We start from the raw sequence: 26128 nt of genomic DNA, 5'->3' as shown, positions 1-26128 counted from the left end.
ATAGTTTGGAGATTGAAACATGAATCGGGGAATGAAATTATTAAACCACATTGATTAAAAGACAAATCTATTTGTTTATACGTGGGCTGGGTGCTGCAGTGGATTTATTATAAGCTCTCTATACTTTCCTTTCACCCAGTTAAGGTAAGTGAGATCAATGGCTCATTCATTTCAACACAATTAAAGAGCTTACATGCCCACCCCGCCCCCCCCCCCCCCATTTTTTGTGGGTCTCCACTTTAAGTTCCTAAATGTACTGATTGTTTGTATCGATTCAAAATGTCTGGCATTCTTTCTCAATAAATAAAATCCACTTTGGTCTTCCTCCGTGGCGACGCCCACTACGCCCTGTTTATGGACGCAAAAGCGCCTGCAACTTGCGAAGCCAAACCATTCTGACACGTCTCTCCTGGGTCCCACCCCCCAGATACAAAGGGATATGCATGTTTTATCCCTCAGTACTTATCTGTTCGATCAATATGCATGGCGGCACAAACAAAACATTACAGACGAAAGACAAAGATCTAGTTCGGCTTCTAGTAAATGCTGCTCCGACTGCATAATAAGATATGCAGGTGATGTCATGACTGGTCCCTTACCAAACAGTGATGTAGTCGTAGATGGGTTCTGTACTAAGCACGGTGAAGTTGATGTAGATCCCGTTGCCAGGGGGGACCCTGACGCTCCACACGCAGTCCTGGAAGTGAGGATACTCTGCAGGGTGTCCCGGGGAATAGATGGTCCCATTCATGGAGGTGATGTTTCCCCCACAGAGAGCTACAAGAGGGAGTGGGAGGCAGGGGTCAGAGGTCATGTTGCTGAATCGAGACAACCACACGTCTCCCTGGCAACACCTGTGCCACGGCAACGGGCTCCAGCTTCAATGATGAGGTAACACAGAAACGCCAGGAACACCAAACCGGGAATGTACCACGCGGTGTTAAGCGGAGGAACGTTTAAGGCAACAGACGAAAGCCTCCGTTTCGTACATAGGAGGAGATAACCCCCGTCATCCGTGGCACCTCGTCACGTACGTGCCGACTCTCTCTGCCGCCTAACGAGCGTCGCGGTGCTTCGTTAGGCCGTCGCAAACAAAACGACAAGAACGAGGCGGATGAGAAGAAAGCTCTGGAGGCTACGACTGACTAAACGAAACAGGCGACTGACTTATTCTCTTGGATCCAGAGTCTCGGTTGGAACTAAGGGGGCAGATTTTCATGGCCATTACTGTCTGACAAAGAAGGATGCACTCTGGGGGGTGGCACAGCGGCGGGGGGGGGGGGGGGGGGGGGGGGTTGGGGGGTGATGCCGCCCGCTCCAGCAACCGTTTAGTCAAAATTCAATCAAAGACTATATATATATATATATTTTTATATCAACATTTGAAGTCAACACTATTCATAACCCAATGTAGCACAGCGTGGCTCTGCACACCTGGAAATCAATTGCACGCGAATGTCTTTTTCCCCCAGGGGACACTGGCCACCAGTACAGCAGGACGGTCCAATAGTCTACAGCATCAAACCAGCGTCAAACAAAATGGAGGGCCGCTGTGATTATATCACCTTGGGGGGTTATATTAATAGTGCACAGCAGGATTAAGGATTTACACAAGCTGCATATACCAGAATAGTTAGATTATCAGCGAAGTGCATTCCCATGTTAGCTAACGACTTGTTTGGCTACCTAATTATCTGTCTTAAGGACGACTTGGTGGCAGTGTTATAGCGAAATCTGGGTCATCTTGTCTTCGCAGCCCAAAAATAGCTTCCGATCTCACAACGCAGGACAAACATGGTCTAATACTGTAGTTAAGATGCTCATTCCCAAGCTCAGTGTTCTGGGGTAATAAAACGGACAGACACTTGATTTTTTTTACTGAGAAAACAGGCAAAATCTCGCGAAGTGAGCCAATAATGCAAAATAAATGTAACTGATCTCTATTTCTGTGGTTAGCTTTTTTAAAAACCTGCTTTATGCACGCATTTATTGGCATATTAATTTAATTAATGTATGTATTAATTTATCTTGCTGATGTTTAATAAGTTGTTGTTGCTTATCAGAATGATGAGCTATGTAGTCATATCATTAACTGTGATTCTGTGGCTGTATGCATATCTTCCTATCATAGATGTTTTAATTATGATACCCCCCCCACACACACATACACAAAATGGAATCACCCAAATAAAGCAGGATATGGCCAGCACTGGGACGGTCCATGACAGACACGGGGGAGGAGTGCGAGGCACCCACCTTCGCAGCGCGGCACCGGGTGATTCCAGTTGCGGCTGATGCCGTGCAGGCAGGTGAGCGAGGCCTCGCCGATCAGGGTGTATCCCGGCAGGCACTCGAACGACACGGTGAGGCCCACGCTGAAGTCGCTGCCGATGACGATACCGTTGCGGAAGGGCCGCGGGTCGGGGCAGCTCTGCAGCTGGTAGGCTGGTGACGCGGGATCAGGGACATGCGTGTCTAAAGAACAGCGGCTGCGTGCACCACCAAACTAAACACACTACAGGTTCCAGCAAGCTTGACATGACCCGGCCCTCTCATGACCATGCAGCAGGCTAATTAATGGTTTTTTGGCTTGAATAACCTTTTTATAACGTTAAACATGCTACAAATGGCTTTGAAACAAAAAGTTAGTCCTCAGATGATAAATTTCCGACTATTATTCATACCCTTCGCTGAGCTATATTTCTGCCCGTCGTATCTATAAGAGTGATTAATGAGCACTAAGAAATCGCTAAATAATTGTTCTTCCTAAAACTGGGTCAACCGGGCCGTAGGAGGGAAATGAAAGAGAGGCCTCACCCTGGTACGTGATGTGGAACCCCGGCTTGTTTTGGGAGTAGTCGCTGTGGAAGGAGAAGCTGGTCTCGTGGGTGGTGCTGAAAAAGGGCTCCGGCACCTGGGGGCCGCTGAACCTGTCGATCACCGTGCCCGTCTCCAGGGAGCCGCTGCGGACCTCCAGGTAGTCGTGGATGGCCTCCGTGGAGAAGTTCAGGAACTGCAGGTGGATTCCTTTATGGAAGAAAAAAAGAGTAAAACCCAGTGAGCGAAGCTACAGCCCCTCTGGTTGTATTATCTCAAAGAGGCTTTCTCGTATGAGTTTAGATATCAGCGTTTGCGTAAAGCCACCTTTGTTTAAATAGCGCCTAAGTGTGTCACTAGAGAAACTAATGGACGTGCAAAGCAGAGGTGGCATACCAAAGCCGACCGGAAGGCTGACAGTCCAGGTGCAGTCCAAGCCGCTGGGGTAATTCCCGGGAAACCCGGGGCTCAGGATCACCCCGCTGAAGTCCGTCATGGAGCCGCCGCACTGAGCTGTGGAGACGAACCAGCGGCCGCCACGACCCATGGTAAGCACAAGGGCTCTTACGCACAGGTCATCAGTCTGCTCATGTCACAATGACATTCTGAGGGTCAATCGCAGTGATTAGGAGGCTCGAGCACTGACGCTCGCTGCAAGGATTTCATTTCCAATTGGGGAAAAAAAAAAACTCATTAACACACTTCAGTGGAATTCCACTAATTAAAACATAAAATGTAACACTAATGAGACTGCACGCCTCGCCGGGTGTGACGCGCTTCATTCTGTGCACTGAAATGAACGACGGTGCGTGGCACGCCGCAGGAATAGCACGCTGCACCGCAGGAACGCCGACGACAAACAGCAGACGCCATAAATGCAGAAACGTAAATGCGAAAGGCATCGGCGGAGGCGACTGCCAAATGCGACAATCGCAGGTTCAGGTGTTCGGAGAGGGAAACTCATTCTAATTAACTGTGAGAAGCACACTCTTCTAAAACACAAAGGTTGATGTACATTTCCTACAATATAATGCAATAATCATTACAGGTCCACCGGGGAACGAAGGGGAACGCTCCATGGGAAGACGTTTTGCATATGCGCTTGTCAGAACAATCCCACCCTGGGCCAAGGAACCACCGGCATTGTCTTCGTTTCCACGGTGCTTTAGAGACTCCGGAATTGGCAGGATGAGAAGCGACACGACGGCCAGGGCACGTCGGAGGATATTTCCCGCAGAAAAGACATGAAGAGGCCTGAATGTAGCAAATGATTTGATTTGTTTTTTTTTGTGTTTTGCATGGGCAGCGGTTCCCCCTGCCTTATGCAAGGCTTTAAAGACTTTAAAAAGGACGGGGGGATGATCACTTTTACATGATTTAACAGATGGTTTTATCCAAATTGAGGTACTTCTTTTGAGAAAGGAGGGTCAGTCAGTACCGGGAACAATTAGGGTTAAGGGGTATGCTTAAGGGCTCAGTGGTGAAATCAGTCTGCCAGCCCGGGGATTTGAACCAATGGTCAGAGGCACAGCAGCCTAATCCACCGAGCCTCAGCCCGGCCACCTCACATGACGCAAAAGGCCAGCTGACGAGATGGTATGGCCGGTGACCTCGGGACGCCCCCATGAAGCCGCTAAACGCCGACGTCCACGAAAAGCAGCGGCGGAAAGAAATCAGCCGAAGATGACAAGGGGGAAACTTCAGGCGGATATGAAAGAGGAAACGTTTATTTGAAAAGTGTGCCTGGGAGTGATGGCACAGAGACAGGAGGACAGGACAGATAAACACCCTGTCAAGCACACGCCACTGTTCACGTCTGCTTCAAAACACCGCAATGTCTCCTGTCAGAGGAAAGACTAAAAAAAGTCTCATTTATTGTTCCATAATAAAGCAAGGCCACACAGAAACAGAAAAATGCAAAGTATCTCCAATATTACCATATTAGCCAAAAGTTTTACTCTACCCACAAACTGTGTAGCTATTTTCGGTTTGTTTAACGAGCTCCTCGCTCCTGCAAACAGCCCTTGACAGCATGACCTGAAATGTCGGCAGATACGGGGATCTGTAGCCTCCGAGTCACAAACACGCAGGATCCCGCCGCGCTCCTGCCGTCGGAATGAAAGCTGGGCTGCGGTCGACGCCCCGGCTCTGACGGACACCACTGCCCGGCCCTCGCTCCCAAGCTGACCGTCGGTGAGCTTCCTTCACAATAACGGCACGTGACCCCGCCATAGGGTGTGGTGAGCGTACAGCAAAGCCAGGACCCCTGCATCGCGCCGAGCCACCGGCTACAGCAGCCGCGCCGGCATCCCGGAGAATGAGCAAAGTGCTCCACAGCCTTAAAATATTATTCTACAGCCTGTTGTCTGATTCCAGATCATGTCAACTATTTTTTTCTTCCCTTCCTCAAAATAAATGAATTCACCTCACGCCAAAAAGAGATAAAATACATATTTGAGCTGCATGCAAGCTGACTGCCTTCTGTCATTCACTATTTAACTTAAAATACAAATGCTCCCGCTCAGTAACATTCCCGCTGAAAAAGCACCCCCCCCCCCAACCCCTTTCCGCTTTCTAATCCGTCCTTTCCCACAAATCCATGCTGGTGCTATGAAAAGGTGAACGGCAGTCAAGATGATTAAAAACTGCTCACTGGAAACTGTGAATCCTGGCAGAAAAGTTAGTTATATTTAGCATAAGTTGCTAGTTTGTCACAGCTTCACGGATGGCGTGTGAACTGACGGTATATTGGTGGGAATTATGGGACCATGGCGGTTGGTGTCAGACCCAGCCGCCGCGCTTCTGAAGCTGCCTGTTTTCTGCCATGGCGTGGAGAACTGTAGACTCCGGCAGCGGAAAACGTTTCCTGGCGCCGAGTGCCATAGTCGTCCATTGGTTTGCCGGCGGCTGCGATCGCACCAAGCCGGCCGCCTTTGACAGACGCCCGCGTGACTCTCAGCAGAACAGCTTTCACTGAGGCTGGAAAGTGAAACTTTGCTACAAATGAGCTCTGGCACAACTGTTGCCAAGGACTGATTATGACCTAAAGGGGAATCCATGCAGCCACTGTGACATCATTAAGTGCAACTTGGTTACCAGTAGAACAGTGAGCCAGCGGGGTCACTGTTCGATACGGTGGCCAAGTCACGTACAAATGTCACATGTCTGGGAGAAATCTCTCATTTAAACACTGTAGCTTAGTTCCTCTAAATCTTATTGGAAAAAAAAGCATATTGCTAAAAATACATATTTACCCAATAAAAATGAAAAGCCTACTTTAGATGTATCAAGTCTGGTGCTATGTCTGCCATCTTCATTTGCTATTTTGTTTATTTTTTATTTTTTATATTCTTGAGATCTCTGCTGACTGACACCCTCTTGCCCCACTCCTTTGGTAATTTGGTGTGCAAATCAGACACTCCGAGTTTCTCTCTCTCTCTCTCTCTCTCTTTTTGAGGTTTTTCATAAAAGATGTGTGAGCAGATGTCACGGGCCGAGAGTCGTCCATGATTTACAGCTGCACGCTCGAGTCGTCGCCTTGAGACTAATGCAGTTTCATTTAATTAAAAAACATTCCCTGTTTTTTCCTTTTATAAATAAAAGCTTGTTTGCATATAGTTGCTCACTGACTGAATCCTCGTACGCAGAGTTTAATGACAGAACTGCAATGTAACGATGCCTCGCTTGCTGTTCGCACAAGTATAAACACCAGTACTCTGGAAATGCTTCTTTGCATACATTCTGTCTTTTTCTCCTTTGAGACACACACAAACGTGAGAGTGAGGAAGGGATTCGAACCAACAACCCTCTGTAGACAGGCACAGAGGCCCATCCCACTGAGCCACACACCTCCCCCCCCCAACACTTAATGATAAAACTTTAATTAGGGGAACAGCCCGAATGATGAGTCTGTCCAGTGGTGTGGCAGGAGACGGTGCGTGACCCACCAGCTGATCACAGTCAGCTGATACCCGCCACAGTCAGGCACATACCTAAACAGAGCGGCACGGGGTAATTCCATCTTCTCACGGGTCCTGGCATGCAGGTTATGTACATGTTTCCCTGTGAGGTGACAGGAAGAGGAATTAGTTAAGCAGACAGACTGTGTCCCCGGATACTGCATGTGTGATACTGTATACAGGCAAAAATATCAAACACAGCAGAAATTCAAATTCAAATTCGAAAAACTTTATTTGTCCCCGAGCGGTGAATGAAGGTTATGAGGGAGGGGATAGGGCCTCCTGGACACCTGCGCTTAAATGCCATGGTTTAATGGTGCCGCCTTTCCAATATTGAAGATAATTAGTGTTGGGTGTGGAGATGAAGCCCCCCCCCCCCAGTGGGTGAACGGGGCACCGCAGGTGCACAGGTGATATGTTATTAATCAATACAACCCCGTCACCACAGGAACCCAGCTACAAAGCTTTCATCTCTCACAGTCGGCATCCGGGCTGATCCCCCCGAGACAGGGGGCGGCAATGCCAGCAGGAAGGGGGGGGGGCATAACTGCAGGAGCAGCCCGAGATATGCTCATCAGGGCGGGCCCCGCGGTGGCCCCGTAAGATCTCACCTGGAGGGAATAGCCCTGCTCACACTGGAACATCACCACATCTCCGACCATGTAGCGGTCGCCGACCTTGATGCCATTGTTGGGGGTCTGGGGCTCCGGACACGAATCCAAGCCTATAGCTTAGGAAGGACAGACAGTGGCATGTTTAGGTCAGGAGAGTCACCGCCAGGCCATGGAAACGTTAACAGCAAAAGGAACTAATGAATAATTATGAGTGGGGCTTGCAGATACTACTAAAGGCAAAGCAAACCGGGTTTGCGCAAACAGCCGGAAGCCTGATAGCACAGCAGTGAGCTGGGCTTATCAGAGACAATACTCTCTAATTACACTGAAACCCACAAACCTGACAGAGAGACTGGGACTCCTCCACATTATTTTTTGTTTGTTGCATGGTATGTATGTTAGATATAATCAACCCACATATCCATCCATCCATCCTTCCATCACTTAATCCCTAGCAGGATTACTGGAGTATATTTCGGGCAGCATAGAGCACAAAGCTAACCTCCAGCCTGGACGGAAAGTCAGCCCAATGCAGGGCATATACATGTTCACCTTGATACTTTTTAGGCTATTTACAGATGATCCAAACTGCATGTCTTTGGACTGCGGGGGGGGAATCTGGAGTATCTATGTGACATGGAAAGAACGTGCAAACTGCACACAGACACCCGAGGTGGGATTGGAACCCACAACACCGGATCTGTGAGCCATCATGTCACTAATTGCATCTAATTCAGCCAATTAAAAAAAAAAAAAAAGTAATTTCTGGATATTTTTCAGAAGCAGTTTTAAAGCTGAAAAGTGATGAGGGCTCAGCACACTATGCCGTCTGTGACCAGCAGGGGACCTGCAGAACATGGGCAATAAGAGCGTCACATGCTGACGCCTGGCCCCAGAGGACACCGGGGCCCGCTCCCATCCCGAGCCCATCGGCAAAGCCTGCGGCCCCAGACCCCACCCACGTCGGCCCATCCTCCGCACGGCAGCCCACTGAGAGGCATGCAAGGAAACACTTCTGGCGAAAAGCGAGGGGGAATCAAGCCATCCGTGAAATATTAACATGCTGCTTCTTCTGGTTACTGTACTTGGGGGCAGAAATCTTCGAAAACAGTCCCTCCTTCTGATTGGCACAAGCATAAAATTCACACAAACAACCTATATAGCAGAAAAAAAGGATAGATCCCAGATGGCTTGGGGGCTGAGACAGTCAGGCGGGCCGGCTAGACTGTAAAGAAAGGCTTGCAGTAGTGTGAGCCCAGACCAGCGGTTACCAGCCAGTACTTTGGCTTGATATATTTAATGAGCATGAGTTACCCCAGGAGACCTACAGGGGGCATGAGGCGTGGTCCCGTCATACCTGTGTACTCCAGGTGGAAGCCGGCCGCAGAGACGCTGATGTCGGACTGGAAGTTCAGGTACAGGTTGTTTGAAGTGCTATTCAAAAGCTGTGGTATGGTGGTGCCTGAAGAGGAAAGAACTTCATCATCAAAGCGGCCGAGTCTCAAGGACAGAGCATCTTCTGGGCAGACCGCGAGGAGCTGCCTGCATGGACTGCAGAACAGGCCGGGCAGGAACGGCGTCAGCAGGCCGCGCTGCACAGGTCCCGGGGCGCTTACAGCAGCGTGCCGCACTAAATGATCAGACACAGACTCACTGTAACACGATAAACACAAACAGCTAATTCAAATTAACATCTCACCTAAGCGACACCTTCACATCACTTAGCTGAATGTGCTTAACACATTAACAACAGCTTACTCACTAACCGCAGCTCCAGATAAAGACATAGATTCTGAGCCGGCCTGTGTTAGTCTGCTGTGGCACAGTATAGCCAGCGGGAGGAGCTAGTGGTACTGTAGCTATGGTAACTAACAGCCATGTTAACTATAGGACTCCACATGAGACATGAGACAGATAGGAGGGAAGAAAGGCCTTGTATTGTGATGTGGAGTTTATCGATACCAGCTGTATCCCTGTTGTTGTTGTACAACAGTATTTGCCAATCCGGTCCTTGGAGACCAACAGCCAATCCACGTTTTTGCTCCCTCCAAGTTCCCTGCCAGACAGTCCACGCTTTTGCTCCCTCCGAGCTCCCTGCCAGACCGTCCACATTTTTGCTCCCTTTGAGCTCCCTGCCAGACCGTCCACATTTTTGCTCCCTCCGAGCTCCCTGCCAGACCGTCCACATTTTTGCTCCCTCCGAGCTCCCTGCCAGACCGTCCACATTTTTGCTCTCTCCGAGCTGCCTGCCAGACAGTCCACGTTTTTGCTCCCTCTCAGGTCCCAATGTGGGCTGCATGTGGGTCCCTAGGGACCAGATTGGGAAACACCATTGTGGAGTCATTTTACGGCCTGCGAATTTCAAAGTGCCCTCAGAGTCAGGGGGCCAAACAATGAGGCAGTTATTGGGAGAGGCGATGGCCGGCTCCTCGCTGTGTGAAGGAAGCGGTGGGCGTGCAGTGCCGTGGCGCTGGCCAGCAGGGTTCAGCGCACATTCCCATAGGCCGATTGTGACAGGCAATGAGACTCTGAGCTGTGGTCCCCTAAAGGACTGACAATAGCCCACAATGAGTCGGGCTCTCGGTCATCCAGGGAAGCTCCGCAGATTCCTTCACACACCAACGGCGTGGGCACCTTCTGAGCTCCTGAAATGCTCCATGAGACTCTGACCTTTGAAACAAAACATTGCTGTGTCACAGAAATATACACGCCACAAGGTTTCAGGGATTAAATGTGCTGATGCAATGGGATTGTCCTTAGACAGAAAGAGGGGAGTGGTCTCCGAGGTGGGATGAATCACCGGCAAGCACCCATCCCACTCCCCATCCCAAAAGGACATCGGGGGCCCTTGGTCGTTATATCGAGCACTTCCTGAGTGTGAGAAGGCGCTGCGGCACGTTTACGTACAAAGCCCCTGATATCACCACTAAATACTGCCGTTTCCCTAGGGCGTAAGCCCGGATTTGCCTTTAAGACCTCCTTATAATTCCCTGTTACAGGGGCAGACGTCGTGGGCTCTCCAAGGGCCACGCTTCTGCAGCTTTTAAATAATCCATTTTAATTAACACTGACTGACAGGTGAAACACTCGGCGAGTCGGCTTCTATCCACAATTACTTAAAGTAATTATGAGCTGAGGAACAGGGAAACAGGTTACGCTGCAATTCTCCAGAACTGGCGACCACCGCCCCCCCCCCCCCCCCCCATTCCCCAGCTCAGAGTACCGACAGAAGGACAGTGAGCAGTAAATCATGTGTTTGCATCGTTACCCTTTACAGAACAAAAGGGAGACACTTAGATTTAAGCAGCATTAAGCATACAGATTCCTTCCCCATCGGCTGCTGGAATGATGCCTCGATGGCGCACAGCATAAAATTCACATCGATTTCCTGTATTCAGTGTGTCGCCATGATGACATTAAAAAGGTCTCCCTGCTCATGTACTTTATTCCATTTAAATTTTGATAAAAATTCAATATATCTGATACTTTACAGAGTCAGCCCTGCCTGCCTGCTAGTAATCGTCTGAACACGTGCGTACATCCCTTTTTGCAGAGGGACACATTCTGCCTATTAGGTCCTGATCAAAAGTACAACTGTAACGAAAGTCCTCTCTGTTGCAATGAACCTAAGCCTGGGATCAAAGACCATCACTCAGGACCTGTGAATATGCAGTATGCACATCTATGTCCTGCTTTAATCCACCCCAACACCTGGAAACACCCATCTATCCAACAAGGGGATTAACGAGACTTCCATCCACCCTATTATGATTTACTGCGTAATTACATGATCTGTAAACAGGGTCGCCAACTCATTCGTCTGACTCTCACGCTCAAGCAAGAAATCTTACGGCAATTCTATATTACTCCATTATAAACTTAAAATTAGCTACATCAAATGCGGCGGGCTACTTTGCAAACTGTACAGAGTACTTACAAGACAATAAAACTGCTACATACATGTAAATGAGTGTGTTGACTTGTCTCAAATTTAAAATCTCAAGCCAGCCAGTTGTCCAAAGTTGACAACCTTGTGTAAGTAAACATGTATCCTGCAGGGGAAATGCAGGAGGTGCAGCCTGTTGGAAAGTTCCGGAACACACCTGAGTAGCTGCCCAGTCTCGGCGCATTGTTATCTGCTCCGTCGTAGAAATCCAGAGAGTCCCAGTTGTGCTCTGTGGCGAAACTTATCACCTGGATCTGGGAGGCAAAAGCGACTGAGGTCAGTCCACACATGCACCCCATTTCCATGGAACCCAAGCAGAAATTACGCAAAAGGACAAAAAACATCTCGTTTGATAAATCCACTGACAGAAAACTAATACACAACAGGAGCTCAGCTTCAACATACGTTTTCCACATTGAATAAAACATTTGCTTTATTCATTATTCACCCTGTGTTAAAAATTCTCTTTATCACAGCCTTTTACACTGGCAATAGTTTTAAGAGCTCAAATGCGTAAGACAAACTTCAAACGGCGTTTCTCACTTGGATCCCGGCGCCCTCTGGCACGGAGACCTTCCATACGCAATTGAGATTGTTGTCGTATGGCTCGGGGTAGCCGGGAGACAGGACGGTCCCTCTGCGCGCTGTCAAAATGCCTCCGCAGGGCACTGTGGGACATATTGGGAGGGGAGCATTATGGGATGTCAGCTGCCACTAAGCCTACACCCATCAGTCCCAACAACAGCAACAGAAGTGTAAGGAATTAATCTCGAGGGCAACTTGACGAGGCCAGAAACAGGACGTTTAAGGTACTGCAACAAATGAGACACTGCTTCTGTGTGTACTGCGCAAAAACATGGCATAGTAGGAAAGTCCTCTCGGATCATTTAAAGCAGTAATGCGTACCAGTTTATGGTGAGAAGTTACAGTGCGACACAAACAGCATTATTTTTTTATGTAGCAATTTATGAAGATTCAGCAAGTAAGGCAATAAAATGAAAGAAATGTGGTGAAAGAAGTACGATTCTTAACACAACACTGCTCCAAATAGCTTTTATAATAATATTATAATTCATGCAATTGCCAACAACGAGATTTTCACTTTTATATTCACACAACATGGCTGATAACATCATTTTACTCCTATGTAAGAAGTAGGTGTGTAATGGGCAGATCCCAGAGTCACGGACTTCCCCGGACTTGACAAAAGGCAACGTTCCCAAGCGTTGGTGAAATCGATTTAACATGACATGCCACACTTTTATTAACAAGCTTCATGTCGATGTTAATTGAGGTCCAATTGGTATGGATTTCACAGCTAGCACTTGTTTAAATAATTAAAGTCTACATTTCGCTAAAAAGACCTGCAACCCTGACCAAGAAAAACAGTTAGAAAATGGGTTTTGCCCAAGAATTGGGACTGAGGAATATTTTAGACAGCACTGGGCAGATACAATAATTCCATAGAATATTCCTTTCCACCTTCACATTTCATGCAAAGTATGAACGTCTCTGTGGGACCTGACAGTGTGACGAAGTCTTGACAGGCTGTCCAAACACAGCTCAATCTGCCGGCACTTCGTGAGACGTACTGCGTCTCTTCTGAAATCCTCTACATTTCCATATTTCCCGGCTATGAAAATACGTCGGACCTTGGTGATGCCTTTCATTCCTCATCACACCCTTGGCTGGATTCGGGGCTGGTTCGCATTGGCGGGCATTCACAGGCATCATCAGGCTGGCGAGATAGGATGCGGTGGATGGGCCCTTTACTGATCTGTTGGGACCCGCCTATCTTGCGATCCGCCCCTAAGGACTCACGGACGGCCTGGACGCTCCCAGGAACGGCTGCTGTGTACCAGTGACATCTCACCAGGCTAATACATGAGCCAACCAAGTACAGTCTACACCTTCCTTAAATACGGCGTTATTTACTAGCCTTTTTTACGGCACAAGTTACGCAAACATTTCAGCCCTTAATGTGAAAAAGTACTGAATCCCCCAGCTGCAAATGAAAAACAACTCATGACAGCACAGAGTAACTGGTAATAGGCATTTCATTTCATTTCATTTCATTTCATTTCATGTTACAGTGAACGCTAAACTTCCCTGAGTACGTGCAGGAGGTTGCAGTTCTAGCTGGACCAGTGAATGTGCTTAATTCCAATATATCAACTAATTACGCCTCCAAGCAGCTTCAGATTCGCTGGTGGCTTGATTATTCCCTTTTTTAACTCAAACGGTTCAGTAGGTTATCATGAAATGCTAAATAAAATGCTCTTTGAAATGCTAAAGAGTAATACATAGTGTGTGTATTTCATATATACTGTATATTACACATGCAGAGAAATATCTTTGTTACGTGTACTACCTACCAATATCAACATAAATTATTTGCAACTACTGACTAAAGCTTGGCTTTTGCGTTTACATCCCTATGAAACTAATTTTGCTCTTATGGGTTGAGTAGCCCAGCACCCCATAGTCAAACTTTTCGAAGATGCGTGTTATTCATGCGTGTTATTTCACCCTTGCCATTTGCCTACTTAGGCTCTCAACCTGAAATCATCTTTTGCAGAGCAATAACTGTTTGACCTTGATCTCTAGGCTTCTCATTGGTGGGTCGACCTGCCTGTCATCATGACGTAATCAAGAGGGCAGTACGTTCTCTCATATACTCTCATTGAATGGCCCCCTCCTCATAAGATCTATATACTTCTCCTGGTATTATCAAGAAGCTAATATAATTGGCATTCCACTTCCAATACTGTTATTTTGATTATTACTAATATTATTTTTATTATTTAGTTGAACCTTTTATTAGTCAGTAACATGACAGTAATAAAATCTTTAGATTTAAAGAATCTCTTTAAAATAAAAGCACAGGGGATGGGCGGGGGCACTGTAAATGGGAGAAAGTGAGGATGATTCAATGAACCAGTGAGTAACAGGAGCTCTATAATAGTTGAAACATAACTGGATTGCTCTGGGCTGGGGGCTCAATATGATATTCTTTGGGTGCCCCAAATTGTCTAGCAACATCCCAGGAGACGGCTGTAAAAGTAAAGAACTATGACCTCAAATGAGGAATTTCTGAACGATGCGCCTGTGAGCCCGGACCTGCACGGGGAGCCATGCGAGGCATGGGTGCGGTGAGCTGAGCTCCGGCTGCGTATGTGGCAGAACCATGCGAGGCATGGGTGCGGTGAGTTGAGCTCTGGCTGCGCATGTGGCAGTGCCATGCGAGGCATGGGTGCGGTGATGCAAGCTTTGGCTGCGCTTGTGGCAGAAGCATGGGAGGCATGGTCGCAGTGAGTTGAGCTCTGGCTGCGCATGTGGCAGTGCCATGCGAGGCATGGGTGCGGTGAGCTGAGCTCCGGCTGCGCTTGTGGCAGAAGCATGGGAGGCATGGTCGCAGTGAGTTGAGCTCTGGCTGCGCATGTGGCAGTGCCATGCGAGGCATGGGTGCGGTGAGCTGAGCACTGGCTGCGCACACGGCAGAGCCCTGGATGCGGCGAGCACCCATGCCTCCCATCTCGCGGGAGACACTTAGATTTAAGCAGCATGTAGCATACAGGTATGGGCGGCAGAGCCATGCGAGGCATGGATGCGGTGAGCTGAGCTCTGGCTGCGCATGTGGCAGTGCCATGCGAGGCATGGATGCACACTGGATCATCTCTCCTCTTTCTTGGCGGACTGGGCCCGATGGCATCAGCCATTCAGTGCGCCGTGTCGAGTTCCTCCCGGGACCTGAGCTCCCCGGTGTTTTTCCTGTCATCCACAGCCAGTCATGAGATCAAGTGCGTCAACTCTGCCTCTCCTGTGCACACAGACGCGGGGCCCGGCTTTGTGTACAGGGGAGCAGCAGCGCATCTGCTTGATTGACTGATGGCGACTGTTTGAATGGAGATTAGGGCAACTTCATTATAGGCGGTAAAGTGGTGAATAACACACATCGTGCGTAAAGAGCAGCCCTCAGAGACACTGGAAAACATCTTTTCATGCGTTCATTTCATATTAAGGGCAAGTCCTTCAAACGCTGAGGAAGGTTAGCCAGTCTGTCTTGCTGGGGCCAACCCCTTGGGCCCTGTGCTGCCTGGAACAGGCTTTAAGCCCCTCCCCCCCCCAGGGAACCTGACACAATAGACAGCTAGGAGATGAAGAATGGATGAAAATAATAAGACAACAGCGACGATCATCCATAATAAGGCAATTCATCGGGCATTATCTGTCTCTGGGTGATTCAGAGAACTCAGTATATAAAACACGTGTATAGTTACACCATTATAAACCAGCAATGGCATCTTACAGCATCATAAAACAATAAAAATCCATATTACTCATTGTTTACCTCCCAACAGAGGGAGGGGGAATTAGGGTGATTCCAAGGGCCCAAAAAAACTTGCAGCATAGATTTGTCTGGATTGGGGGGGGGCAATATGATATTGACCTATAAAAAGGCTGTTATAGGGCCTAGAATCTCTAGCAAGGCCCTTACCTCCCAATAGTGTCATTCGAGGTTAATAGTTTAGTGGTGTGCATAGTATTCATAACTGATCAATTTCAGTGACTATGTGAGCGTTGGCCTTTTGACCTGACAGCACCACACCTGAACAAACAAAATGCACAGGTTGCATTTAATACAGGATTAACTGCAGAATTATCGATCAACAGCCGTAAAAGGATTACCGCAAACCTGCTTACCATACCAGCATGTCTTTATACTCATTGATTTCCCCTCCATGCACACATACAGCTGCCGGTTTAAGTTGTTCCTTTCAGTAAAAAGGGATGAAGCTTTCAGAAGGACAAAGATTACTTTAAATGTAAATGGCAGCTCGTGAAGAAAAAGCGCGACACGCCTTTCATATCCCCGGCGGGGCCATGTGCTCTTAAGCAATTTTCCCCTGTTTGTCGAGGGCTTGCCAGCTATTGTCTTCAGGCCGACGTGCGGCGGGATGGCGGGTCTGTCAATATCGGAGCCTGTGGCGGGACGCTAATGTGGATAGAGCGCTATCCCCGGTACATATCCGATGCTATCTGTCAAGGACATGGGGATGGCGTAGAGGTCAACGCCAATCACACTGTTTAAATAGCTAAGAGCAGGAGGAGACACGGTGATTGATGTCCAATAGCTGAGAGGAAATGCTTTATGTATTCGGTGGTGGGGTGAGGGGGGGGGGGGGGGGGCACCACTGTTCAGTATCTTCAGGTTGGCCACTTAAATTATTAAACACATTCACTTCAGAGCAATTTCAGGCTCATCCATATTTGACAGCTGATATATAGAGTGCGGTGGACGCGTAGGTAATAGGGAATGATACTGCTGACCTTTGACCCTTTAACATGAGACCATGTCATGTCATGCAGACGACACTGCGTGACGCCCATCGCCGGTTCCTTCAACAGCACTTGCCCATAATGACCCTTACGCTTCGAATTCTCGTGTTTTGTTATTGGCGGGAGAGAGACTCCTTGGTTGGCATTCTGACAGGGGGTGTTTAAGGAGACCACTGCTAGCCTGTTGATGTGAGGCTGAGGGCCGGTGCCGAGGGCGGGGGGGGGGGGGGGTGGGACTCACGTCCATCTCTCACCCCCGCCATGTGCCGGCCGTGTAAATGGAAATGTCCAGACCACAACATGACCGGAAAGTTTCTGCCAGTGGCAGGGGTCACAGAGTTAAAAGCAGATGTGAGGCTGTTCGCGATGGTTAAGGCAGCTTAGGGAGACGGAAAATGGGATCAGAATGTGAACGGTCTGAAGAGGAGACACTATTTAAAATTTATTCTACGGTTCTTCTAAACGGTTGATGTTTCAAAGCTATATCCACAGCGGTTCTTGAGTCTTTCCCCCCGCAGAGATAAGTGCCCCGTGAGCTCCACTGTAACTGAAAATGACAGTAGGGATGTAACAATAAAAACGTTTTGAAATTCGCCCTTCACTGTTTAATAACTGCACTCAGAAAGCAGCTCTTGTTCTCCTTTTCGGTCGCAGTCATCTGAGCAGTCCCATCTTCCCCCCCCCTCCTCCTTTAACTCTCCACAGCACTCTCTTTAAACCTGACCACCAAACTGGTTCTTCTAGAACATTCTGTCAGTCGGCATAAGAAAATGAAAGGTTAGAGTGGGGGAGAGGGTGCTACTCACCGATGCATGTGGGCAGCGTGTCGTTCCACTGCGCCAGGGCGTTGGGCACTGTCTCGCAGCGGATGGCCGTGGAGCCGTGCAGGGTGTAGCCGGGGTTGCACTCGAAGAGCACCACGGCGCCCATGGCGAAGTCGTTGCCGAGCCTCTTCCCGAAGCGGGGCTCTGGCACAGAGCTGCACTGCGTAGCGCTGGTCCTGGGGACGGCTAGGGCATGCAGCGCAGAGTGGGCCAAACCCAGAACAGGAGCTCAGAATGGGTCAAATTCCACTTCCTACACTTGTTTCCCTGGGGACGTTATTTACAGTTGCACACTTCTGTTCAGTTGCATGAAAATAGCCGACGGTGACATGGCAAGGCAGTGATTCTGGGCTAGAGCCTGAGAAACTGCATCTTAACCAACAGTAGTTACAAATACTGTACTCCGATGTCCACTTAACTTCAGCATCAATTTGTAAATAGGGCCTTTAAATAAATATTGTAGTAGCCAGAAGTGCAGTTGCATTCTTTTATGCATTCTGCCTATTTTCTTTTACTTGGGTCAATGGTCATTTGCAAAAGTAATGCCTTTTACTAAGGAGATTCAACAGCAACAATAGCCACAAATGTCTGTCCTTCCTTGGCATGTACACCTTAAAAAGAGCCTGGCATCTGGGTATATTTGGATCTTGACGGAAGCTGTCTGAAGGCCCGGTTTGAAGTATTTCTGTGTGGTTGTGTGTGTATACGGCTACGTCAAATGTCCTCACCTTAGCAACAAAGAAACGTCTAGACTTATCAGAATGCTAAGAAAAGACCCAACTACCCAGACAGCATAAGTTTGGAGGCTAAGATAAATATTTAAAAGGATTTCTAAGAATATGGGCTTATCTGGCACCCCTTACAATTGACATCACTTACTATAAGATTAAACGAGAAACCAAAATACTTTTTAGTTTGGCCCTTTATAATGTAAACTGTGAACTCTAGAGGACCACCTGACACAGACATACAGGAAAAGAAAATGCCGGAGACCCTGTCTCTCAAAAATAAACTGCAAAATGTATTTTTCAATCGGTCCTACAAGCATGGTGCATGTTTATTTTTGACACTGCAATAACATTCAATAACTTTAATGGTCGCACAATGACACGGCTTCTCCTGTTGCTCTGACAAGAACGACAAATAATTGCACCAAAAATAACCCCAATCTGACTTAAAGCTTCCAGAGTGAGTCGCACTGGCATCCAAACTGCGGAGATTTGCAATTTATCCAAAAGAGCGAGAAGTGTCAGCACACCAGCTTTCTTCTTTTTTTTTTAAACCGAAAAAAGGTGCCGTGTCCCGCACTGATGGGATTATAAAATGCGTACATTTTGCAGAATTTAAGAAGCTTGATCATTTCGACTTTCGGAGCTTTTACAAGGAAGTACACTACAGCCACGTGACTCGCTGGCCTGCTTCTGAGAAGATGAAGTTACATTCCCGATGATGGCTGCATTCAGAGTGACTTTGTTCATGCCTGTTTCACTCTAATACACCGATCGCAGCTCCCAGTATGGGATTGCTTACAGAGAGCTTATTTAAAAAGAAACACCCACCTTGGTACACAAAGTGAAAGCCTTTGGCGGTTTCAGGACCCACTATGGTGAACTTGATGGTTATTTGGTTTCCAGTACTTAAGGGCAAAGACTCTCCTGGGGGAGGAAGAATATACATGTATACACAACAGATACACACAGAGTATAGTATACAGAACAGATAAAGGTGTATTTGTACTTTTCGCTACATTTTAGAATAACTATATAGGCATCAAAAATAACTTTATATGCAATTATGCACAGACCAAAAAAGTATTAAACAAAAAATTTTGGGGGGGGGGGGGGGGGGGGGGGGTAGCTGTGTGGGTTGGAAGTCAGAAAGTTGTCAGATCAAATCCCATGGTCAACTGAGTGATGCCAACATTGGGCCCTTGAGCATGACCCTTAACCCCAATCACTCCAGGGACTGGCTGACCCCAACGTCTCCTCTACGCCGGTCTCTGGAGCTGGCCTCCTGGGACGCTCTCCCAGCTGTCCTGAAGGAGGTCCCACATACACGCTGAACACTCACTGGGCGCTTTCCCTTGCTCTCCTCCAAAAACAATTTCTGCTGTGCTAAGGTCAGGTGGCTAGGTCATGTGATGCGAGACTCTCCTTTGTGGGTGGCCTGGCGTGGTCCAAACCCTTGACTGGCACTCTGTGTCTACATGCAGGAGTGATGTGACTCACTGAACACACCAACTCACATTTTAGTGCAAATCTCATCATAACGACTCAGTGAGCCTTTTGTACTTTTCCTTCCCTTTATGAGGGAGGAAAATGAAATCCTGAATGTGCAGAGGGCACACGGTGGCAGTGTGGCTGCTTTGATAAGTGGCGTCTGTCTTTTATTGATTGCCAATGAGTGTTTATCACCTCATTTCGTTCTCCCTGCTCACTCTCCATCACTGTCTGTGCAGCCCCGCGTCTGGAGAGCCGCTGTTGAGACGTTATAATTTTTCAAGTATGAGCTGAAAGCCGCTTCAGTTTTGCACGTGTGCTGGTGAGATCCTTCTGTCTCATGTGCCGGCTAGCTGCTACCATCCCCTTTGTTGTCGACTGACGGATGAAGGCTGATGCGTGCTTTAGGGTTCCGTAATTGTAGGAACAAAAGAGTGATGGATGTTCAAAACCACCCGTGTGAGTTCTGCTCGGCCTGCTCCTTTAATGTGAAACTTTTCCAATAAACTCGTGCGGCACTGTTTGCTCAGAAATAAGGCCAAGCTGCCCAATGTGGCCTATTGTTTGAATAGTTGCTTAGTAGGCAGATTCGAGCTTCAGCAACATCATACTCATACAGCTTGCACTTTAGCCATGTACCCAGCTGGCTATTTCTGCTCCAGCAGCTGATATTGCAATCCCTTCCTTCCAGGTTCCAACAGCAATGCCCCCCTGTTGAGACTGCTGGTCACATGTCCCACGGTCCTTAAGTCCTACACTAACATTGTCCCCAATATAGCAATATTGAATTGTTAGATGATAAGGCAGTCAGGCTGTTGGTAATTGGGCCTTTCATCAACCTGAAACCGACTCGCAGGGTTTGCACAAAACCCATTTATCCACGAGCAAACTATTCACAATGAGACTCCCAGGGGTACTACACCCCCTCTGACATCCCGCTCCCCATTCCCCCAGAGTCTGGTCTCTCTGGCCAGGAGTTACTGGGAGATTTTATAAACCCTCAGTCATTCGGTGGTGCCGTGCAGCATCGAGCGTCCGAGTAACAGCACATTCTGCTGAGAGGTCTCGGCCTGTTGTTCCACACAGCTTCACAGCCAGAATGGCAGAGATCTGACCGGCTGGCTGTCCCCAACACTATGGCAGGTTTGGGGGGCGGGGGGCTGGGCCTGGGACGCACCCACCCCAGGCACCTGAAGTGCCAAGGTTTTAATGGTGGCTGTGAGACAGTCACAGAACCGTGGGAGCTTACTGGAAGTGTACTATTGATTCTAGGTGCCTCTTATAACAAGACCAGGTTGACTTCAGGGGTGGGGTGGGATGGGGGGGGGGGGGTCATCGCAAGGCTCCATAAGTAATGAGACCCAGGGGACAGGAAACAAAGAGCGATAAGGTTCCGGAAGGTTCCTTGTAAAATGGGACAAGATGGAAGGATGGGAGAGCAAGTGGCACCTGAGTGGGAGCCGGACAGCGAGGACAGCAGGGGAGATTGCTGGGTCGGTCCGTCGTAGATGTCCACCACGTCGTTGAGGGAAGTTTGAAAGAAGACAAACTGGCCAAAGAGCACTGTGGAGGAGACAGGCAGAGGAGGTGAGTGTCAGAACAGCAGTTTCGGTGTCAGGCCTGTCACATGGAGACAGCCCCCGGCTGCTGCGGATCAAAGACATCGATCGGGCTCTGCACTGGCCGGGGGAGGTGGCCGTCCACAGGAGGTCTGAACCACAAAGAGGAGAACTCAAGTATTATTTCACAGCCAGCTGCAGTCCCAGCCACGAGACCCTCCGGGCAGTGGAGACACCTGGTTTCGGTACACAGGCTTCCAAATATTGAGAAGCATAAACACAAAGATAGCCATTAGCACATCAAATCAGAAACTGACTCTACATGCTTTTTTTTGGTACCTACATGCTTTCCCCAGGTCATTTGCCCTGTATTACAGCTTCATCTTAAATATCAGGTATTGAAACAGATTTGTCATGTCAACAGTTGCCACATTTGATTGGTTTTTAATTATGCTAATTAAATTATACTAATGCACGATTATTCTCCATTATATCAGTGCACAGCAACGTCCGTTGAGAAGTCCTGGAGGAACAGAGACTGTAAGTTTATTTAAATTTTTTAATTGGATGCCCCTTCGAGGTAGTCTTCATTGTGTTTAGACGTGTGGAGTTTTTACCTAAAGCGAGTAAACAAAGTCTAATTTATTATCTTCTTTGACAAAGTAATTTCAGGCAGAAAAGCAATCTTTTCCAGAAAGGAGACGCCGTCCTACTGCCTACGTCCTGCAGCTGTGGAGCTGACCGGCACTTTGAGAGTCCTGCCACGTTATTTATTCACCTAGGTGGTGTCGGGGATGCCCTTAGTGGCGGACTTTTGGGCAGAGAGGCCTGCCATGTGGGAAGGAGGCCTAAATGCAGGACAGAAACACCATGAGGAGGGGGGGGGGATGACGACGGCGGCCAGACAAGCGCTTACAGCCCAGCAGCCCAGAGCCATCACAGAGGGCTGATGTTTCCCAGCATCTAAGTGCTTGTTAGGAGCATGTTAAAGATACTAATTAAACCTCAGGCTTCGACGGGAGGGGGGGGGGGGGGGGGAGGGCAGGGCTCACACACAGCCAGAAAACGCACCTTCCAGGGGGTTTGGCAGCTGGAAGCCCATCGGAAAGTCCCTCCCGCAGCCACAAGCGCAGCAGCCAGAAAACGAGGCCTTTGCAACAGCCCAGTGTAAACCGAGCCAGCACACACTTGTAAGAAATAAACATCCCCACAGCACAATTCTGATGAATATTTACCCAGATTTCTTCCAAGCGTGTTACATATGTTTATTATGCCGACAAAATAATAAGCCGAACATCAGTGCTTGTAAAGGGGGTGCAGAATTATAGTGGAAGAGGGCAATGGTTAATCCGAATGTATCAACAGTGTAAAAGGACAAGCAGTGCATTGTGGGATGGGTGTAAACAATCCCCCATTATTCAGCAGGCAGCAGTAGGAGATACAGCGAAAAATACTAAAGCACGGCAACAAATGAGAGGCATAGAGGGGCAGCACTATTAAGGGCTACACGCATGAAGCATGTTCGTCATTCCTGCGGCCCTGCAGTGCCCCAACTGCCCAATTTTACGAACTGTGTGTGAGCCATGCAGGGGCGGGCAGCAACCGCGGCAAGATGAAAACGCTTTTAACTTTAACTAAAAAAAAAAACACATCACCTTCTCAAGCAATCATCGCAGCTTCCAAGGAAATATTAGCCGTGCCAATAGATGCGTGTCTCCGTAGCCGTGACAACAGCGGCTGTAATGCGCACCGAGAGCGGGTGCCTTAAACGCACCGGGTAGCCAGCCTTCGCAGGGATCGTATCTGAATATCGGTTTTCCGCCCTTGATTCAATTATAACACAGCGATGCATATCAATGAGCGTATTTAAAATCTTCTGAGCAGTCGAAACGCGTCAAACAAATGAGGTTTCGGCGCAGTGGGGATCGTACCCCGGGATATGAACAAACATTCCTCTCCAATAAGCCCACCAAGAGAACAACACAAAAACACACACACACAAACATTCATTACAGGCAAGGCACAAATAAATGCACAGTTGATGGCATTTCTTGGTTCCTGCACTGCATTTTGGGAAATTAATTCCGGCTCATTACTTTGAGCACGCCCTGGGAGCGGCCTGGTCCTGAATGCTTACGAACTCCATGTACAAGATGTGGTGCCAGTGGTTGCGGCACGGCGATATGACGCCCCCCCCACGTAGTGTGTGAAGTTACCACGATTTCCACCCACTCCTCGGGTCATATGAGCTGCATATTTCAGCGACTCCACAGGTCTGATTACCGCGCGATAAAGGCAGACAGAAAGTGTGAGGCACAAACAACACGTAAATATGGAAACCGAGGTGCGTTTTTTTTTGGTTCCAGATGCGTTCTGCTCATCACAGAGCAAAGCGTCGCCCTTTCTAACATGGCCTTTCCCTGCTGAGTTTACGGGCCCTACTGAAGCCCGCAGTAATCCAGCCAAACTGAACTTAATCAATCTTCTCTTCGCAAAAACAATACCACCCTGGCCTGCCCGGCCCCAATTACTCCAGACTGCAAGAGGGACGCGGGAAGTCTGCGATCTCCGGCACGTGTGCTCTTAACACTCAGACGCCCATCTCCAGCTGAGACTTTCCTTCACACAATGCGGGCACTGGGTGAGCTGACAGCGAAGAGCACGGCTTCTTTGAATGTGCCTTGAGCTGAGAAGTGTGCCTCAGGATAGAAGACGGCTTCTCGTACTCAACAAGTCAACAAGCTCTTCAAGGTCATGAATATACCCCGCCTCCCCATGCTTTAGCTGAAAAGCAACGGCGGATATTTGAGAGCCGTTAAATGGAAGGTGACTTAATCAACAAGCTGCCAGACCACTGTGAGTCAACAAGATGCCCGTGGTCAACTGAAGGGACTTTGGTCAAAGAAACCCTCACTGTGTACGTATATGCAGTGACACTGTCTTATGTCAGTCAACAATATAGGCACTGCCTACCTCCTAACAGAAGGGGGGTGCATACGACAAAGAACATAAGAGTGGAGAGCAAGTCAGTGTTTTCGGGGCTATGAGATCTGAAGAACTTGACGGATCTTGACCAGAAGCTTTACTCTCAAAGCAGTCAAGTCCACTAGTGCGGAGAGACAGCTACCCCTGGATCTGGTGGCCCAGGGAGACGAGCACAACCCGCAGAACTGTGGATGACAGTGGCGATCAATCAATCAGCACCGTCATGCTGGACAAAAGAGATTAATCCTCCAGGAAGTGCCTTAAACACGTCGGTGGGGACATCAGCTTCTTGTTTGTTAGGCTGCTCCATCAGCCCGCCATGACCGTGCCTGTGCTCGGCCTATCAGTACGCATTTATCCATCAGCGTTCAGGACGATTTCAAACAGAGGTCTCATGTGGAGAAGGGAAGGGGATGTAGGGCACGCGGACGCTACAGTACGTAGCCACAGCATGCAGTATACATGCCTGGCATGTGAAATATGCTAATGTGGCTCTCAAAGCCTGCATTTTAGTCCAGCAGGGCTGACAGAGGAAACCTCACAGTATGGATAACAACAGGGTTCGGTCTGTGATATATTAGAGCTACCAACGCTCAACGATCTGTGGCTTGATGGTTCGTTAGCTAATCAGGCCGGTGTCACACCGTCACACACCTAAAAGCAGTAATCCTCTCCCCCCTGAGAGAAAATGACTGCCAGCAAAGTTTGTAGACTAGCAGCTGGTTATAAACAGAGGTGGACATTTCAGGTATAGAAAGTAAAAATTCTGACCAGGATTTTTTTCAACCAACCAGCTGAGTATAAAGAGTCACAGTCACAGAGTACTCAACTGGTTGGTTGAAACTAAATCTTGGTCTGGATTCTTACTTTCTGGGCCTGAACTATCCACCCCTGCGACTGACATTCACGTTACTGTAATACATGACTCCCATAGCTCCGCCTTGACTCCACTAACATTTATAAAAGTTGATAATAAACAAAAGTTTGGGGACCTTCGTTTTCTCTTTTTCTAAACAAAATTCTGGTCTGCATTTGCATAGCCTGTGGCTTCTGCAAGGGAAAACACAGAATGCAGAGATTCGGGATTTGTACGCCACCACTAAGAATCCTGCAGTCGTACGTTTGAGAAACCTGTCATACTGCGTTTGTGCCATTAAAATGGGAGCCCGTGTCAATGATTAAATACGACGAGCACTTGATCGCCCTCTCTCGCCAAACCTGATTTTCGCCTCTCCACGTTCTTGGGTCCCCGTGGTTTGTCCGGATGGGGGGGAGCCCCCCCTCAGTACACCCCTGCTCTCAGACACTGCTCCAGTGTGCATACTTGCCATCTCCCGATGCATAACACACCCTGACACACACTTACTAGCCTGTATGGAAATTAAAGTCATGATTAATTTTGACATTTACAGTGAGGATGTTCCTGAAAAGTGCTTGCTTCCCCCTGACTGACTGACTGACTTTTCCTGTTCACATCAGATTTCCATCTCATTCAGCAGAACCATGCTAATGAAAAATCCCCCCCCCCCTTAGTGACTCAGTGATACTGCAGCCAGACACAGGAGCGTTTTTCCACTGTATTTTCTCGAAGTACCAAAAGTTCGGTACTTCAAGGTGCCGGTTTTCCACTGGCGTAAAAAGTGCTACCAACGCTGAATGACATCACAGGGCTGAATGACATCACAGGGCTGAATGACATCACAGCGCTGAATGACATCACAGGGCTGAATGACATCACAGGGCTGAATGATGCGCAATATTAATACCAACATCGATGTTATGCACATCCAATTCTTAGATCACTAGTCAGCTAGATTAAAATAGGGCTTTTCCTTACTTTCAATTCCGTACATTATAGTTTTGCT

The 26128-nt window shown here is 48.3% G+C and overlaps 1 protein-coding gene across 1 annotated transcript in view; it reads right to left on the bottom strand.

The window, feature by feature from the left end:
• csmd3b (CUB and Sushi multiple domains 3b) overlaps positions 1 to 26128 on the bottom strand; it is a 421904-nt gene that overhangs the window by 49625 nt on the left and 346151 nt on the right. Inside the window, exons 33-44 of the mRNA XM_048993485.1 lie at positions 21169 to 21282; positions 19060 to 19155; positions 17483 to 17686; positions 11880 to 12004; positions 11494 to 11590; positions 8748 to 8852; positions 7388 to 7506; positions 6810 to 6879; positions 3214 to 3330; positions 2818 to 3027; positions 2257 to 2445; positions 600 to 777 (exon numbers count right to left, since the gene is read on the bottom strand). Of these exons, the coding sequence (XP_048849442.1) occupies positions 600 to 777; positions 2257 to 2445; positions 2818 to 3027; positions 3214 to 3330; positions 6810 to 6879; positions 7388 to 7506; positions 8748 to 8852; positions 11494 to 11590; positions 11880 to 12004; positions 17483 to 17686; positions 19060 to 19155; positions 21169 to 21282 (1624 nt within the window). The remainder of the gene's footprint in view (positions 1 to 599; positions 778 to 2256; positions 2446 to 2817; positions 3028 to 3213; positions 3331 to 6809; positions 6880 to 7387; positions 7507 to 8747; positions 8853 to 11493; positions 11591 to 11879; positions 12005 to 17482; positions 17687 to 19059; positions 19156 to 21168; positions 21283 to 26128) is intronic.

The sequence above is a fragment of the Brienomyrus brachyistius genome, chromosome 23 (genome assembly GCF_023856365.1).
Source record: "Brienomyrus brachyistius isolate T26 chromosome 23, BBRACH_0.4, whole genome shotgun sequence".
NCBI lineage: Eukaryota > Metazoa > Chordata > Actinopteri > Osteoglossiformes > Mormyridae > Brienomyrus > Brienomyrus brachyistius.
The sequence above is the reverse complement of the archived record's forward strand: the minus strand, read 5'-3'. Positions and strand labels throughout refer to the sequence as shown.